The 16,001-nt window shown below is 51.2% G+C and overlaps 1 protein-coding gene across 4 annotated transcripts; it reads right to left on the reverse strand.

Moving 5' to 3' along the window:
- Positions 1–362: 362 nt before the first annotated feature.
- Positions 363–15,898, reverse strand: LOC121603735 (probable ribonuclease ZC3H12C). 4 transcript variants are annotated; one of them, XM_041932928.1, is made up of 6 exons: positions 6,894–7,292; positions 5,324–5,531; positions 3,553–4,365; positions 2,994–3,474; positions 1,936–2,735; positions 363–1,855 (listed from the first exon to the last, which is right to left on the reverse strand). In XM_041932928.1, the coding sequence occupies exons 2-6, from the start codon at positions 5,351–5,353 to the stop codon at positions 1,526–1,528; spliced, it is 2,454 nt and encodes an 817-aa protein (XP_041788862.1). In that variant the 5' UTR covers positions 5,354–5,531; positions 6,894–7,292; the 3' UTR covers positions 363–1,525. The 4 variants fall into 4 exon arrangements, with proteins under 4 accessions (XP_041788862.1, XP_041788861.1, XP_041788858.1 ...); XM_041932927.1 differs by having other exon boundaries at positions 6,816–7,292; XM_041932924.1 differs by lacking the exons at positions 5,324–5,531; positions 6,894–7,292 and adding an exon at positions 14,888–15,898.
- Between the last annotated feature and the right edge of the window lie 103 nt (positions 15,899–16,001).

A 16,001-nucleotide genomic window follows, 5' to 3' on the forward strand; every position in this document is an offset into this window, starting at 1 on the left:
AATAGTTTTCGGTTGTTTTTTGTTGCAGATTACAGTTTGCGCGGGACGCAATATTTTTATTCTCATTAATACTGTTCACCAGCAATCAAAGGTTGTGATAAACGAAATGAACCATTACATGAGTCTCTGTTCTGCTCCTGGGTTTGCGGTTTGTTAACTTTATGCTGTAGATAGAGACTTGTTGCGTTCCGTGTGTTCCCCTCGTGTACTATTATGTTGCTCATCCTCCCTTCCCCACAGCTTCTACAGTTTGCGTAAGATATATAATTTAAGACAATCCCTCCCCTAACGGATGATTCCTGCGAGCGTTCACGTAAACAAAACTGAACTGATACGATAGTGTGGTGTGTGTTTGATTTTGTATTTTCAATTAGTAACAACATTAATATCGAAAGTGAAAATGAAACAAGCCAAAGAGCGTGTTCGAAAGGGAAGTGTTGTAATCACAAGCAACGCCGAACGCTGCACGTGCCCACATGTGTGTGTAACGCTCGTGTAACGCGTGTCTCCGTTCTTCGCCCTATCACCTTGAGTCTACCAGCTAAAAACTCATACTCCAATATGAAGTAAAGAAATACGGACGCATCTGTACACGCGCTTACTCATTCGGGTGTGTAATAGGTTCTTCTCACCAAGTGTCTCTCTATCTTCCGCCTTTACTAACGCTATATCGGTCAGGGGGTTTACACCTCATCGTCATCGTCCACCGTAGATTCAAAACGTAGCAGAACGTATTTGTGTGTTGTTTGTAACAGGAATTGAGTAAATAGTTGGGATTTTTTGTTCGTTTTGTTTTAATATATATGTAGATTAGCGATAAAGGATAAAAGTTATGATAGAGTTGAAGATGTATTTGCCTTTCCTACCTCACAATACAAGCACGTTTCTCTCCCTCCTTCCCTGCCACGGTCTCTCTTCAGTTTTCTTATAGATTTAAATATTATTGCAGAAGAATAGTGTCACACCTTCCCCCTTTAGACATATCTTTACACCTGGTGGAAGCAGTCACTGTGGAAGAAGTAGGTACTAATCATTAACCGTTGTCTACGACAACAAACGAATCCTTTTTAAAAAAATAACGCCTTTTTTGCTGAGATTGTACACTCTCACATTGTTGGGGTGGTGGTGGTGATTCTTCGTCACCTCGCGCTCAGTTTGCCTTTCTTCTCTCTTTCCTTTCAACGCTCTTACATATCTTTAAATGCATGCTTTCCTCGCTACTCGCCGCCTGGCCTACTGCGCTGATGATCACCCATTTAATTAATATAAAATAATAATATAACCTCTCTCTACACACACACTCTCACTCTCTCGCTCTCGCGATAAGTCATAACTTGCAGTCGTAACAAACAAAAGTACAAGGGCACACAGTATTGCCAACCCGATCGGTTCGGTTACTTCTCATGCATCTCCAACGGAAGCAGAGAGATAGAGGGAAAGAAAGAGTAATAAAGAACAGTATAATTTTGCCTAACACCTAAGGAGTGTTTTGAGTATTGCATGCGTCCATCGCAGATCCGACGCGTTACATCTTTTGATACATGGCCAAGATGGCGGCACATATTGTCTGGGGATTCGTCTCGTCCGGGTACATCTGCATGACGGTTTGCACTTGATCTTCCGGGAAGATACTGGCCAGATGGTAGTGCAACCGACGTCGGTCCTGTTGCTGCTGCTGGTGATGTTGCTGCTGCTGCTGCTGCTGCTGCTGTTGGTGTGCCGGCGTTGGACCACCTTGACCGGGGCTTGGCGACCAGCCGAGGTTGATATGCGGTTCGGAGGATGAAGCCGGCGGTGGCCCATTGTGACCCCAGGGTCGGGTGGAATCGGGAGCCGAAGCAATGCGTGTCACGTGCTGGAAGAGCGAAGCGTGAAGAACGATTACATTAGAATGGAAACGTTGTTACCGTGGTTGGCGGTAGCTTGCAACCTTACCTGATGCAGTTCCCACTGGGTAGGAGGAGAAGGACGGTTACCTCCACTAAGGGAAGGTGCCAACGGCCGATGGGGTGACAGCTGCTGCTGCTGCTGCTGCTGCTGCTTAGAGGGAGCAGTTGGGGACTGTTGCTGGGAAGATTGCTGCTGCAACCTTTGCATTTGATATATTCGAGGATCACATCCAGCAGGGTTAAGGGTGAGTTGACGTTGCAGCTTGCGGTGCAGGTTCACACTATCTACCAGCGCGCTTGGATCGTTCTGGTCCAATGAAGGCTGCCCTACCGGAGGCCCTCCTGCACCACCACCACCACCACCACCAGCGCCTGCTCCGCCTGTACCACCGGGCAGTACGGGCTGGGATGGTTGCTGGGACGGAGGCTGTAGCCGGGGCCAAAGCGGCTGGGCACCATAGCAACCGGCATGATGATGGAGACCGTACAGCGGCGGCGCCGGTTCCTTAGATATATTTTCTATACTATGAGATTTGGGGAATATCTGCTGCACGTCCACCATACTGGCATGTTGATGAAGTTGCTGCTGCTGCTGCTGCTGTTGCTGCTGTGGTGAAAGATCCCACGGATGGGGGGCTCGATTACTGGCCACTGGCACTGGCGGAGCGTGGAAAGGCAACTGTTGCGGTGGCGGGGGCTGCGGCTGTTGCTGCTGCTGACGTACAGCCGGATGCGGTACGGGATGGGGAAGTGACAGCAGATCCGCATGCAGCACTGAGCCGTGCGCCATGCCGCCACCGTACGGGTTGTTGGCGCTTTCCGAAGGTACATTTGATCTTGTGCGACCTGAGGGACGGAAAAAGAAGAGCCATTTAAGTACATTGTTTGCATTCGTTCGCTAATGGATTGATAACAAAAAGACAAATAATGAATGAATGAAAAGCGGGGCGCCTAACGCAACGCAATAATCAGCCGTTCGCAACGTGATCGGCAACTATAACGAGAGAGAGAGAGGTTCGCCTTTTTTCATTCACCGTGCGCTTCTTCATTTCCCAATTGACGTCAAAGCTCCGAAGTCTGGTAAGCAAACAGCGCCCAACTTACATAATGCTTTCCGTTTATCATTGATTGGACTAGTCTCGTTGCTGCTATTGCTCAGCGGCACGCTGAGCGATTTTCTTTGCACTGCGCTGCGGCCACCGGGCCCGCTCCCGCTGGCCGACGGGTCGTGGCCACTGCGCGCCTGAAGATGGCGCGCCGCGTACTCGGACAGCCGCTCGGTGACGGATTTGTGCGGCAGGCTGCCCCGCTCCGGATGGTAGAACTTGCACTTATTCCCATAGGTGCACTTCTTGCCGTACGGACAGGGCGGCGGCGGATCGCCTTTGCGCGGCTGCACGCGCAGAAAGTTGTCCAGCGTCGGCCCGGAGCGGCCGAGCGGATCGTCTGGCGGCATGAAGCGGTCGTTCACGAACGAATACATCAGTACCCGCTCTTCCACGACCTTCTTAAACTCGGAGCTCTCCTGCACCAGGTCGCGATAGTTGTCATTCGAGACGACGATGCCATCGTTATCGGCCGCCAGCTGTAAGAAAGAGAGGACATTTCGCTTTAGTACGCATTCCTTCCACAATTGGGCGAAGCGATCCCTCCCCCAACCTACCTTCAAAATGTATCGATCGTCGTAGCACACCATTCGCTTGCCGCCCACTAACCGGGAGGGCGTAAACACCAGCATGCGCTCCTTTTCCAGCTCGCTCAGTATCTCGCCATCCTTGACCGGGTTGTCCGGGCGCGAGCTTTCCTTGCGCCACTTGGGCACAAACACGGTAATGTCTTTGTGGCCCCGATTCTTGAACCAATCCACGCACAGCCGAATTCCGCGGCAGGAAAACACCTCCTTGTTGCCGTGGCTCATCGCCACATTGCTGCCGTCTATCACGATCGGGCGCAGAGATTCTTCGTTCACCAGCGACGACGGTCCGACGCCGGCCGCACCGGACGCAGCGGTTGCCAGCTCTGGCGCCAGTCCGAGCCCGCCCGCATCGCCGTGGCCGTGACAGTCGATCGTAAACTCATTACCACCCTTGGCGCCGGGCTGCGAGCCCAGCTTGATCAGCTCCGCCAGCAGCTCGTTCTGGGCCGGATTGGGACCGAGCCGCTGTAGGGCCGCCTGCACCAGCTTTTCGGTGTAGCCGAGCTTGAGGGCAAACTCAACGCGCTGCTGGTAGCCCGGCGAGTGCTCCGGCCCGGCGGTGGAGATGGGCGCCGCCACTGCTGTCGGCGAGACGTCCTTGCCATGGTGCTGCTGGTGCTGATGGCCGCCCACGCCGACGCTTATGTACTCGGCAAACTCTTGGCCCAGCGTATCGCTCGTCGTCCGTGACACCTGCTCGTGGGATACATCCTCCCCATCGCAATCACTGTCATAGCTGGAGTCTTCGGCCTCGTTCGTGCACAGCGAGTCAATGAATTGCTGAAACAGAGCACGAAGAGAAAGGGTGGAATTAGACATGGGGATGTATAGTTGGTGGACGCTCTTCTGGTAAGGAGAATCCAGGGCTTCAATAACCTCTGTACGCGATCATCGGTCTGTATAACTAAAGATATTCACGGTCATAGCGTGAATCGAGCCCATTCTGCCTTGTTAGAGCCAACCCGACCCTAAGAACTCAGATCCTCTGCTGAAATCCTATTTGGATTAGATATTTGTCGTAAATACTCGGTACAGTTACTGTACGATCAGAAATAAAAAAAATATCTTAATAGTTTTTAATGTAAAAAGCCCTCAGTGCATTAAGCAATAATTTTGACAAACAGGTTTCACGAATTGGAGGAACTATTTATCCTGTATAACAACCTATTTATTTTGAATGAAAAAAGGCTTCTTCTACACCCAAAAATAGGGTATATCATATGATCGTTCTAATTCCTACATTCAAAAATCTGGTTCATTCTACCAGTAACCAGTTTACGATCACCACCAGAGCTCAGTGTCTCACTCATTCAACATTTTATTCATTCCAATATCTGCAAACGAAACAGGAACGAAATCTTCACACAACCACTCACACACACACACACACACACACACACACACACACCCGCGCTCGCGCACACGTACGTTGCGCATCGTGAGCGTCTTAAAGGTGACGAATTCCGTCACACTATGAACCGGATGTAGACGGATGAATGACACCTGAAGGTACAAACGTTTTTCTTCACAATTCGCGCATGCATTCTTCTTCTGAGCAGTTGCTCCGCTGCGTTCGTTTGTTCGAAATTCAGCAGATTTTCGTCTCACAGAGATTTTAAGAATTTCCGCAAAGCTTTATTAATTATCTTCCTAAACGATCCACCAACTTCACCTTGGCGCATTATCGCGGATATGCAAAAAAAAAAACACCCGGACGACTCACTAATTAATTAATTACCTTCTGATTGAAATTCGTTGCGATGAGCATTGTTGCGAGAGTGATGTTGTTTGGTGGCGTTTATCGTTTCGCCGTCTTAGTTCGCGAAGAACTGGTTTTCTTTATTTTTTAAGAAATTAGGAACTGGTTCGTGCAACGACTCTGGGACCACAAACACACACACACACGGGCGCTCGATCGGACTAATCTTATGAATGATCACCACACACTGTAGAATTGCGAGATTGGAAAGGATAAGCTTTTCTCGTTGATTAACTCAACCACACACACATACACACATAGATATGCCCCCACAGACACGACGATGATCTTCAGTCACCGTTGTTAACAGGTGTGTGAGGAGCCTTTGGCTGCAATATGCAGGACGAGAAGGGGGGTAGGGATTTTCAACACGGATGTTGTACTATCACGCCACACACTTTTGACCTCATTCACTGTCTTACTTCTTTTTTAAACATCCCTTCCGTCCCAGCACCTACTAAACTGCAGGATTTGCCGACCAGCAATTTGGCGAAAGATTATCGCGCATCACACACAGATACGGCCCTTTATGCCGAGAGCGAGAGAGAGAGATAGAGCGTGAATGCGAATGAAGAGCAGCACGACCGTAGTACGACTCCGCTCGGAGCAGTCGGAGAACCCGGACTTGTGCGCCGACTGTGACGGGAATGTACGAAACCCACGTGACGTCACGTCCCGGGAGATGAAGTCGTCCGATCACCTGGTTGTTTTTGCGCACTCTCACACACACACGCACAAACACACGCGTTAGTCCGTGTTCCAGCGCACACGACCTGTACCCAACGCACGAGCGCACACAGCTTCCCACACTCGTCGTGCCCTCGTCGACTCGTGTGTGTGTGCTGGAGGAGAATCGTCGCGATCGGGGGGATACACGATCGTGTGCCGCCGTTTCGGTTTCTTCTCGCGCAAACCGCGACGATTCCCACCTTTTGCGTCGCTTGTGTCAGCAAATCGATCGATCGTGACGGGATTTGAAGCACCAGCGAAACGCCGCAGCGCAGCCTGGGAACGCAACCGTTTGACGCACTGCTCGGGACGATCTTCGCCGATCAAGAAGCACACCTCGGTGGTTCGCACTTATCAAGGTGCCTTTTACACCGGAGCACCGATCCGAAATTACAATCTGCACTTGAGCGGTACGAGTACAACACTCCACCACATCCGCAATCGATCGTTTCTTCCCTTTTTTTTGGCTGCTCTTGGCTGCTGCCGTGCACTGGTGCACATCACATCAATGATTAGGGAGGGTGGTGGCGTCCGTCTCCAACGCAATCAAACACGCACAGATTATACACTCATCCAAGTAAACATCCTCTTTCGGTACACGTGCACTTAGCTTAGGTAGTAGTACGTGCGCTGCGCTGTGCTCGCACCTCCTCACTGCGGGCTAATGAGCAAACGCGGGTTGTTGATTTTGGCGCGGCACACTAATCCCTACGTCCGCAATTTGCTTTGCGGATGGGTTTACCTTGGTTATAAAATCAAGTGTGCAACACACGGCAACACAACACACACACACAGACACACAAACACACCTCACACGTACCCGGGTGGTAAAACCGCTAGATCCGGTACGCGTTGTGCGCAATGGAAATGGCCTGATTTCGGCGACCCTTTCCCACCCGAAAAGCGACTCAACAGTACGACACAACAGCCAACAACCAACAGGCGGACAGGGTCGTGTGTAGTCGCGATCGACGTGACTCGGGGCGGCTTGTCTCGTTCAATCACGTAGGAAAAGGGAGGAGAGGGTGCGGGAGGGGCTGGCGGGCGCACACTTTTTTAAAACTCGCGATCGCGATCCTCCACACGCACGCACACGACCAGTTCGTCTTGAGCGGTGGGCTACAACTGTTTTCCATTCATTTGACGTAGCAAAATTTTAATTCCGATTTCTCGCCCCGAGCCCTGTGTAGCGCAATCGTCGTCGTCGTCGTGGTCGTCGTCCCCCCTCCACCATCCCAAACATGCCCCAATCGCTCCAACCGCAGCGGTACTACAGTCAGCAAGAGCCGGATGAGCGCGATTCGTAGCGAAGAAAGGGGGATGCGTTTTAAGGGTAGCAGAGAGAGAGAGAGAGGGGAGCGAGAAAGGGGGAGAGTTGTGAGAGTAGGGAGTGGGAGTAGAGGTGCAAAAAAGTCTCTCTTTTCTCTTGCGAGGACCGTGAGGACGCGAACGCACGATGGACGCGTCGTGGTGTGTGTGTGTGTGTCACGTCAACGAACGCCAGCGACGTATATCTTGGGACCAAAAGCTGGATAAATGAAGTGGAGTTAGCTTTTCGATGACATGCTGAGGTCAAACCGCGAAAGCTTCAAATGCTTGATCAGAACGAACAACACCGGTAACACATGGGACGACGCGACCATCATCAAACCAGATCTAACGCTTCTCCCTGTGCAAGGGGTCAGTCGCGTTCGCGCTCCCCTGTGTGTGCGTATGGGTGTGTGAATCAGCAACCCCCAATCGGGTTGGAGAGTGTGTCCCCACCGCGTTTACTCGCGTCACCGAAACAGCGAGAGAGCGAGAGAGGAAATATCGAGCAGAGCAGAGAGAAAGAAGGGCCCACGAATGTCCGCGTCCGGCACAACGCCAGAGGGGGCCAGCGGCAAGAATGAATTCGTCCACCATCGCAAAAACAACAACGACCACGACAACAACGACGACGACGCGATAGGGAAGAAGCCTGTTTGCGGATCTTCTCCGGTCTCTCCACACTGCGACCACGACGACGCACGCGCAATTCACCTTCGCAGGTTGTTGTTGTGGATTTATTTTGCGCGATGCGAAAGATAGCACCCTCCCGGACCCGTCTCACTCACTGGAAAGGGGAAAGAAGAGATACAGCCCCCCAATCTCTGTGATATGCCGAGCGGAGGTTGTTGATGAGGCTCACTCTCGGAGCCTGGCGATGATGGAAGATCGATCGAGGACAACGCAACCGGGGGGAGGGCGTTAGAGGATGCTGCTTTCGAGCCTCCAAAGTTTCACAGACACCTCACAGTAGAATTACTCAGCGAATGAGAGTGTCAGAGAGAGAGAGCGCGAGAGAGAGACCCGACATCGTTGAACTTGCTACCTTGATCACCGTTAAACTGATGCAAATCTCGTCGGAATTCATTCTTCCATCGCCCCTCCTGGTCTCATGGGAACAACGTCTTGCCATTGTTTCACTCATCCCCCGGCACTCCCTCGCTCCTCACTCACTGCTTCATCCCGGCACCCCCGGCTCAATGAACGATGCAACGAAGAATTCAAATCGTCTTCATCGAATCATCATCGCATCGAGGAGGCATTGATGGAAGGAGCGAGCGAGAGCGAGATAAACCGGATCAGCTCTGAATCCGCATCAAAGGCTCGCTGTTTTGTGCAGTAAGCTGAACTCAAAATCCTCCAAAACTAGATCCACTTCTCGATCCACGCCCCCACACTGTCTCCCGAAAGGGCTTTCGCCCGGTCGCCCCTCTACCGGATCTCAAGCATTGCCCCAAGTAGCTTCTTCTTTACCTCACACGCGCCAAGGTAACTCCTTATGAAGCCTCAACCGTTCAACCGTTACGTTTATTTGCGTTATTGTGTGCTTGCATGTGTGTCTGTGTCTCAAGATCCAACATCCGGCTGACTACTACTTGACGGGCGCCCCCCCCCCCTTCGGCTCACAAAAACAATTTCCCACTCCCAGGTTTGCCATCTCCCTTTTAGGCCCCTTTCTCTTTCGTTCATCCGAGCGCGCACCGTGGCGTTCGAGATTTGTTTCGATTTCCGATTGGCCACGCGGCAGCGGCGGCGGCAGAAAAGAAATAACACCACCAACACCGCAGCAGACTGAGTAGACGTCGTTGCGGCCGTTGGTGGCACCAACCAAGCAACCAACCAACCAACCAACCAACCAAGCAAACGAAATGTTTTCTCCCGGACCTTGGTACGGTCCGGCCGTGCGCCAGCTGCTGTCGGCCGGCGGGCTTTTCCGCGAGCAAAAGGGAAGTGAGGGAAGGAAAACGCTTTCTCTTTCTCTGTGGCGATCATCCACCGCAGCTGCCACACTTCCACCCGGTGCACTCAGGCAGCAAAAAGATTGAGTTAATAAGGGAACACACCCCGCAACTCGATCGTTCTCTCTGTCTCTCTTATGTTTTGTCCCTCTGTTTTGGTGTAGGTGTGTGTGTGTGTTGCTTCGTTACGTTGCTTTGTGCACGGTGAAGTACAAAGCACACTTGCGAACATCTTCGTGAGAAGAACGACTGACGCCGGACAGCTCACAGATCTAACAGATCCGGAATCCGGGATTGCGGGGATACCTTGTTGCGATGGCATTAATTGCATAAGTAAATAAATGTGTACCGAAACACTCTCAGCGGTAGTGTTTCTTCATTTTCTTTTCGGTGGCGTACCTTGCAGTTGGTCCTATCCCGGATATTCGGCGGTTGGCACTCGCCGAGACGATCTCTAGACGAGGGAGCATTCCACCAGTGCTCTGTATTGCGTGAGGCCAAACAAACAGCTCCATAAGAACTACAGACGAAATGGAAGCTTCAAAGCTTAACCTTGCACGGACCTAAGCTGTAATACTTTAATGCTTTTTAGCTGTACCTCTGGGCAGTGGCAGTTGTTCAATATCTCGTGCACCTCGATGTCATACACCATATCCCGTGTGGTCGTGGTGTACATCTCTTATCAGTATCAGTGCATTATCGCCCATCACTCCGAGGGTGTGTTCTGTCGCATGTTAGCCAAATTGCTTTCGATGTTTGTCCAATTTGCAGTCCTATCTATCCGGATCTTAACTGGTACCGAAAAGGCAGAAAGGTAGCTGCCGTACAGTAGTACAAATCACAACCCCTGAATACCCGGATTTGTGACGTTTGCCACCAAACCACTACCGGCACTGGCACTGTCCCGTCAGTAGAGCAGCGGGCCATCCGAGGAGTAGAGTGGAGTGGGAATGAGCCACACACTCATAATTTCACATCCGGATTGCCATCCCTCGATCGATTCCGGAGGTGACCGGAAGATGGCAGCAGTTCACCAGGCAACTCTCCCTTCGCGGCATCGCTTTACAGGGTTTTCCCAAGTTCTCATAGCCGTAGGACACTTAATGAACTCTTTCTAACTTGAAATGCACCTTATGTAATCGGAATTGGACTCTATAGCACCCCTGTTCGACAAATCCAATAGGAATTTTGAAGGAGGCTGTCCAAAAAGGGTGCCATAGAGTCCAATTTCTACATATGAAGTTCATTTCCAGTAGGAAAGAGCCAAGGAAGTGTCCCACAACTATGAGAACCCCTGGAAAACCCTGTATCGGCGCTTTTGACTTTGAATGCTTTCTGCCATCGCGTTGCGACGACCATGCGCGACAACCGCCGCGTGAGTGAAAGTACCACCCTCGGTCGGAACCCCATACTCTTCGGGCCCCGCGGGAGAGACGCCGGATGATACGGGGTATGTTGGGGGATTCCAGCGTTCCAGCCACACTCTATATCCGGCTCTATTTTTCTTCCCTTTTTGGAGTCTCTCTCAAGGCGTGGCGGCGGCGGTTGTTGTTTTGTTTGGACAAATAGATTCGATCCTCGCATCCGCAACCGGAAGTGCGGAAGAAAGCCTGTAAACTGGAAGCAGGCAAAGATCTTCCCAATCACTCGCCACAGCCTAATCAAACTGTGTTGCGTGTTATTGTGTGTTGGGGTTTCCAGCGTCTGCCAGATTCCCCGGACTGACTGGCCCCGGACGTGATCAAACTAAATGTAGGGAATGGCACTTTGAGGTCTTCAACGGCATAAAGACAGGTCACGTTTTTCCTCCCGCGCGCGTGCAGCCTATCGTTCGTTTGGCGCTCTGGTATTACGTCCCGAAATTCGAGGAACTTTCTCTCGCCCGCCTCGAGTGTCTTCGAGTGGTACCGTACGGATTGCGCATTCGAGTGCATCCGATGTCGGGGTGAGGACGGTTGGAATTCCCGCAACGAAAATGGTAACCCCGAACGTAATATTAGCTCGATTTGCTCATTACTAAGACGAACCTCATGGTGAGGCATTTCGGGTTTATAGCGACTTGATCCAGCGAAAACCAATGTTAGACTCTTTGGGGAATATTCATAGAAGAGGACAACTCCAGATTCCCTTTAAAAACACAAACTTTTGTCCCCTGTCTAGTGAGCCTACATCACACAAGAGGCAAGCCACAACAGCTTAATTACTTCGGATCCAAAGCTCATGCTCACTCAGGTTCGCGAACGTATCCGGTATAATATCCGGGTTTCCACCAAAACCCCGCGAAGACAATCCAATGGTATTACTACTACTAATGTACTAGTACTAATACCGCTACTACCCTACCCTTTCGGCACAAAGCGTGGTCGGTGGTTATTTTCGTTCGCAACATTCACGGGTAGTTCCCACCCAACGTCCCAACGAGAGATACAAATAAAAACTGCAGCGCAGCGCACTTGGATTGGCGAACGTTTTGGAGGCCAAAGCATGAGCGAGGGTTGGGTCTGGTACGCGTAACGCATTTTTAGCCGAGCTGTAGTTATCTAACCATTCTTTACAGCAGCACTGCTTTACGGCTTTCAATGTAACCGAAAAAAAAGCTCTCCGCAGAGCTACCAGCTATTGATTTTTAAACAATTTCCGGACAAAGAATTGTTTGCGAAGAAGCGAGAAGTGTGTTGTGGGACTTGAAGCTTGAAGCGCCAGTGGACTATTTAAACCCACGTGTGGGATGAGAACGCAACTCCAGAGTGCCAGGGATTTCCCATACGTTGACCTGATCGTGCCATTCTCCCGTAGTTTCCCCTTCGTTCGGTTCTGCTACTAATCTAAACGCTGGACCCCCCCTCGACTAATCCCATCGCAGAATCTCGCACCGCTGTTCGGGTGTTTGGCATGCGTCAGACGCACAGTTTTGGGGCCAAGCAAAAAAAAACCGATCCCAGCGTCCGAAACACGCCGTCAAATGCCGTCAATGGACGCGAATGCTACGTGCCCATGTATTGGTGGCCGTCCGTTCGTCGACTAGTAGCGCCAGAGCACAGCTACGGTGCGCGATCGATGTTTGCTAATGTTGGTTAGTTTATTGCACAAATTCCAACCCGGATGTGCCCGAACGACTTAAACTAACGGCGTCGGCGGCGGCGTGCGGCGGCGTCAGCATTGAGCGGTGACGGTAGTTTGCTGGTTGGCTGTGTTTGGCTAAGTCGTCGCTAGATGACTGACTCCAACAATTATCCATTTAGCGTTCACAGCCTTTCCCGCTTCTTCCTCGTGGCGGCGGCGGCGGCGGTGGCTGCGATCGATCTGTCTCCGTTTCGTTCGCCCCGAACCCATCCACCCGTCCAGCCCCTGGTCGATATTTTGTCGGTTCAGACAGACTGGTCCAGCACCATTCCTCTTCCTCTTCTTCTTCTTCATCTCCGACGATATTCGATTTCCATCTTCTTTCAGCTTTTTGCATACATTTGGAGTCTCGATCTTTCTATCGTGCGGTCGGGGGTACCACCAGCGAGTTCGCTCTAGTAGTGGATTTGGTTCTTCCTATTTGCTGTTTTGTGTGTTCTGAGGCAAGTGACACTACGACTACGACACCGCACCATCAACCGAGAATGATCGTGGATTGCGCGTGGATCATCTCGCAGCTTCATACTGCTTGCACATAGAACGAATAACAATAAGAAGGTGTTCTCCTTCGCACTTCTGGTGCTGTTTTAATCCTATACACGGTTCCCGCTTGACCTACATTCCACTCCGTTTTGCCTAGTAGCCCAGCCGTTGTCTCTGTGCTCTTATTTGCTGTGCTGACGGCTGGTAGCAGCCAAGCAGGAACGAGAAATGCATTTCCAGAACAAGCGCAAGAATGTGCGGGTGGCGGCTAAAGGCTGGGCCGATAGCACACACAGGGAACAGCCTTGGGCTAACCGGTGAGAACTGGCTCCTGTTTTCGTACCTTTTCCTGCCTTCTCCGTCCGTCGACTCTCACACATTCTATTGCGATCGCGCAAGCCACAAGACATGCTAAGGTGTATGACACTTTCAGCATAACGTTCTAAATTTAGCCCAATGACGACACCACCACACACACCACCACTCACGGTGAAGAAAACACGATCATCAATGGGTTTGCCGCACCGTTGCCTTGCTCGGGAGAAGGTCCGTCGTCCCACCAACAGGTCTTTGCACAAAGCAACACACATCGGGTAAACGGGTCCGACCAGTCCCGGCCAGCCCACAGCGAGACAGTGACGGAAGAGGCTTCCGAGGGGGTCGCCTGTTAAAAATAATAATCTACTGCCGAGGTTGTTTTATTCTTTGCTGACCATGACTGACATGAATTTTCATACTGATAAAAGATCCTGCTGCCTGTCTCTGCATGCTCCACAGCACACTCCAGCCATAGCCCACGGCCCACAAGGCAACGGAAGTCGCAAGCAAAACCAAAGTTGCCAAAACAGCGCCCACAGTTCAAAGAACGGTTCAACTGCAACATGATGATGAGTAGCGGGCACGATCCCATAATGACGCAAATCATTCTTCAAGGCTGGTATAGTCCAGCTAGCGGAGAGTAATGAAAAGAAAAGCTCGAAAAAGCATAGAAAAAATCAAAAAGAAGTATCGTACGATTAACAGCAAAATTCTGAACGTCCAAAAATGACAGCGAAGAAGCGTTCCCTTTATCAGCATCTTGCCTGATAAGTGGGAAGTGGGGGAAGAGGGGCAAAATGTGGCGGTCCCGGCGGCGGTAGTGATAATTGCAACCGGCAATTCAAACAATTACCCACATGGCAATAGTGGACTGATTGGCCTGGGAAGGGGGGAGAGAGGGTGCTATTTTAAGGTGGCAGTGGCAGTGGGCCCTCATCAACCCATCATCTGGTTATTGGACAGAGCCGTCCACACTTCCCGCCCTTCCCCGTGACAGATTTGATCGATCGTGCTGTTTTGCCAGTGAGATCCCGGTCCGGAAATGGCGGAAGTAGCCGATAGCTTATCAAGCGCGCGGATAAGACCTAATGACCGGGTGCAATTGACTGTTGCCATCGTTGTCTGGGGAAAGCCCTTCATGGTGAAACATTGGCAACTGGTTTTGTTTATCTGTCCACAGGTCCCGTTGGCACACAGAATATGGCGCGCGCGCACGCTGGTATTGGGCGCACGTTTCCACGGTACCAACGGTTTCGATCCGGTTTTCGATTGATCGATAGCACAGAATATGTAATGCAATCTCATCGTAGCGAACCCACCGTCTGATCCCCTGAACCTCTGAAAACCGGCACTGGCCCTGCTCTCTGCGCAACTATCGCGCGTACATACTTTCATCGAAGCTGTGCTGACAACCGCCACCACCATCGCCACTCAGGCTACTCGTGAGCTGTTGGGTGGGGAGGTGTGAAGGTGAAGCTGGGCGCTTATGTGCTGCTAACTGCGTAAAACAATGTGACGAAAACGAGTTTCGCGTGCGTTCCCAATCCCCCCCCCCCCCTCTCCCCGGCTCCCTGGTTCTAAGCGGCTGAGAGTTACAGCCCAAACAACACCCGAGCACACTTACCTGTATTTGGCCGATTAGATCACCGTTGCCACTGGAGATGAGGGAGCCGCTCAGCGCACTGCCTACTGCTACCTGGCACCCGGAAGCTTCATCCAGCACCTGAAAGGTGACAAACTGCTGCTGCTGCTGCTGGTGTTGATATTGTTGCTCATCGGCGGAGTGTAGCACTTCCTGCAGCTGAACTCCAAAAATCGCGCTCAATTTTTCCCGTATGCTTGGCAGGTAGGCGAGACTTTTCCTTCGCACACGCACCGTTACTGGGCAGGAGCGGGGCGGCGGCAACAATAACACATCACCACCACCTGGGGGCGGCGGTCGTTGATACGCGGCGGCGACGGCTGACGACGTTGACGACGACGATGGGGACGAGGACGACTGCTGACCGGGTTGCCTTAATTCCATCGTACGCACACCATTGCATGGCGCAGAGCAGCGGATTTGGCAATGTTAAAATCGGTTCCACCCGACGGAGAGACGGTCGCGATTAGCACCACACCGCCACCGGAGCACAACAGCACAACTAGACCCGACCAGACCCCAAACATCAACGAAAACGTACACACAAGTGCGTACCTACACACGCACGACTCCGCGGGCAATGGATTAAACACTTTGCTTCATTTCAATTGCACGTGCCAGACACCCGTGTAACACGATGGACGAATCGACGCAGCTCGATTGATTTCGATCCCGAGTGAATTCGTGCGTGCGGATTGATTTTCGCGATGCGACAGACTTTGCATTCCATCAACAAAACACAAACGCGCACCGCCTTCCCACAGTGGGCGTTTCGATCAGGACACGACAAATGACATGTGGGAAATCAATGTTGATGAAATTGAGAAATCTCTCGATCAACATATCACAAAAAACAAGATGATTTTACATTCATTTGAGCACAATTTTGCTGCTCATCATGCATCAGAATAGAAAGTGTTGTTCGGTTTGTTCAGCAAGGAAAGCTTACAATTCACAGATGTAATACTATCAACAAGGTGCATAGATGAACACCTTCAAAATGAGATTTTGTAACGTTCCTTTCCTTGGTTGTTGTTTTTAAAAAGACATAAATAAATGAGTTTTCATCAAATTCTTTAAATTTAACCACCATTAG

The sequence above is a fragment of the Anopheles merus genome, chromosome 2R (genome assembly GCF_017562075.2).
Source record: "Anopheles merus strain MAF chromosome 2R, AmerM5.1, whole genome shotgun sequence".
Taxonomy (NCBI): domain Eukaryota; kingdom Metazoa; phylum Arthropoda; class Insecta; order Diptera; family Culicidae; genus Anopheles; species Anopheles merus.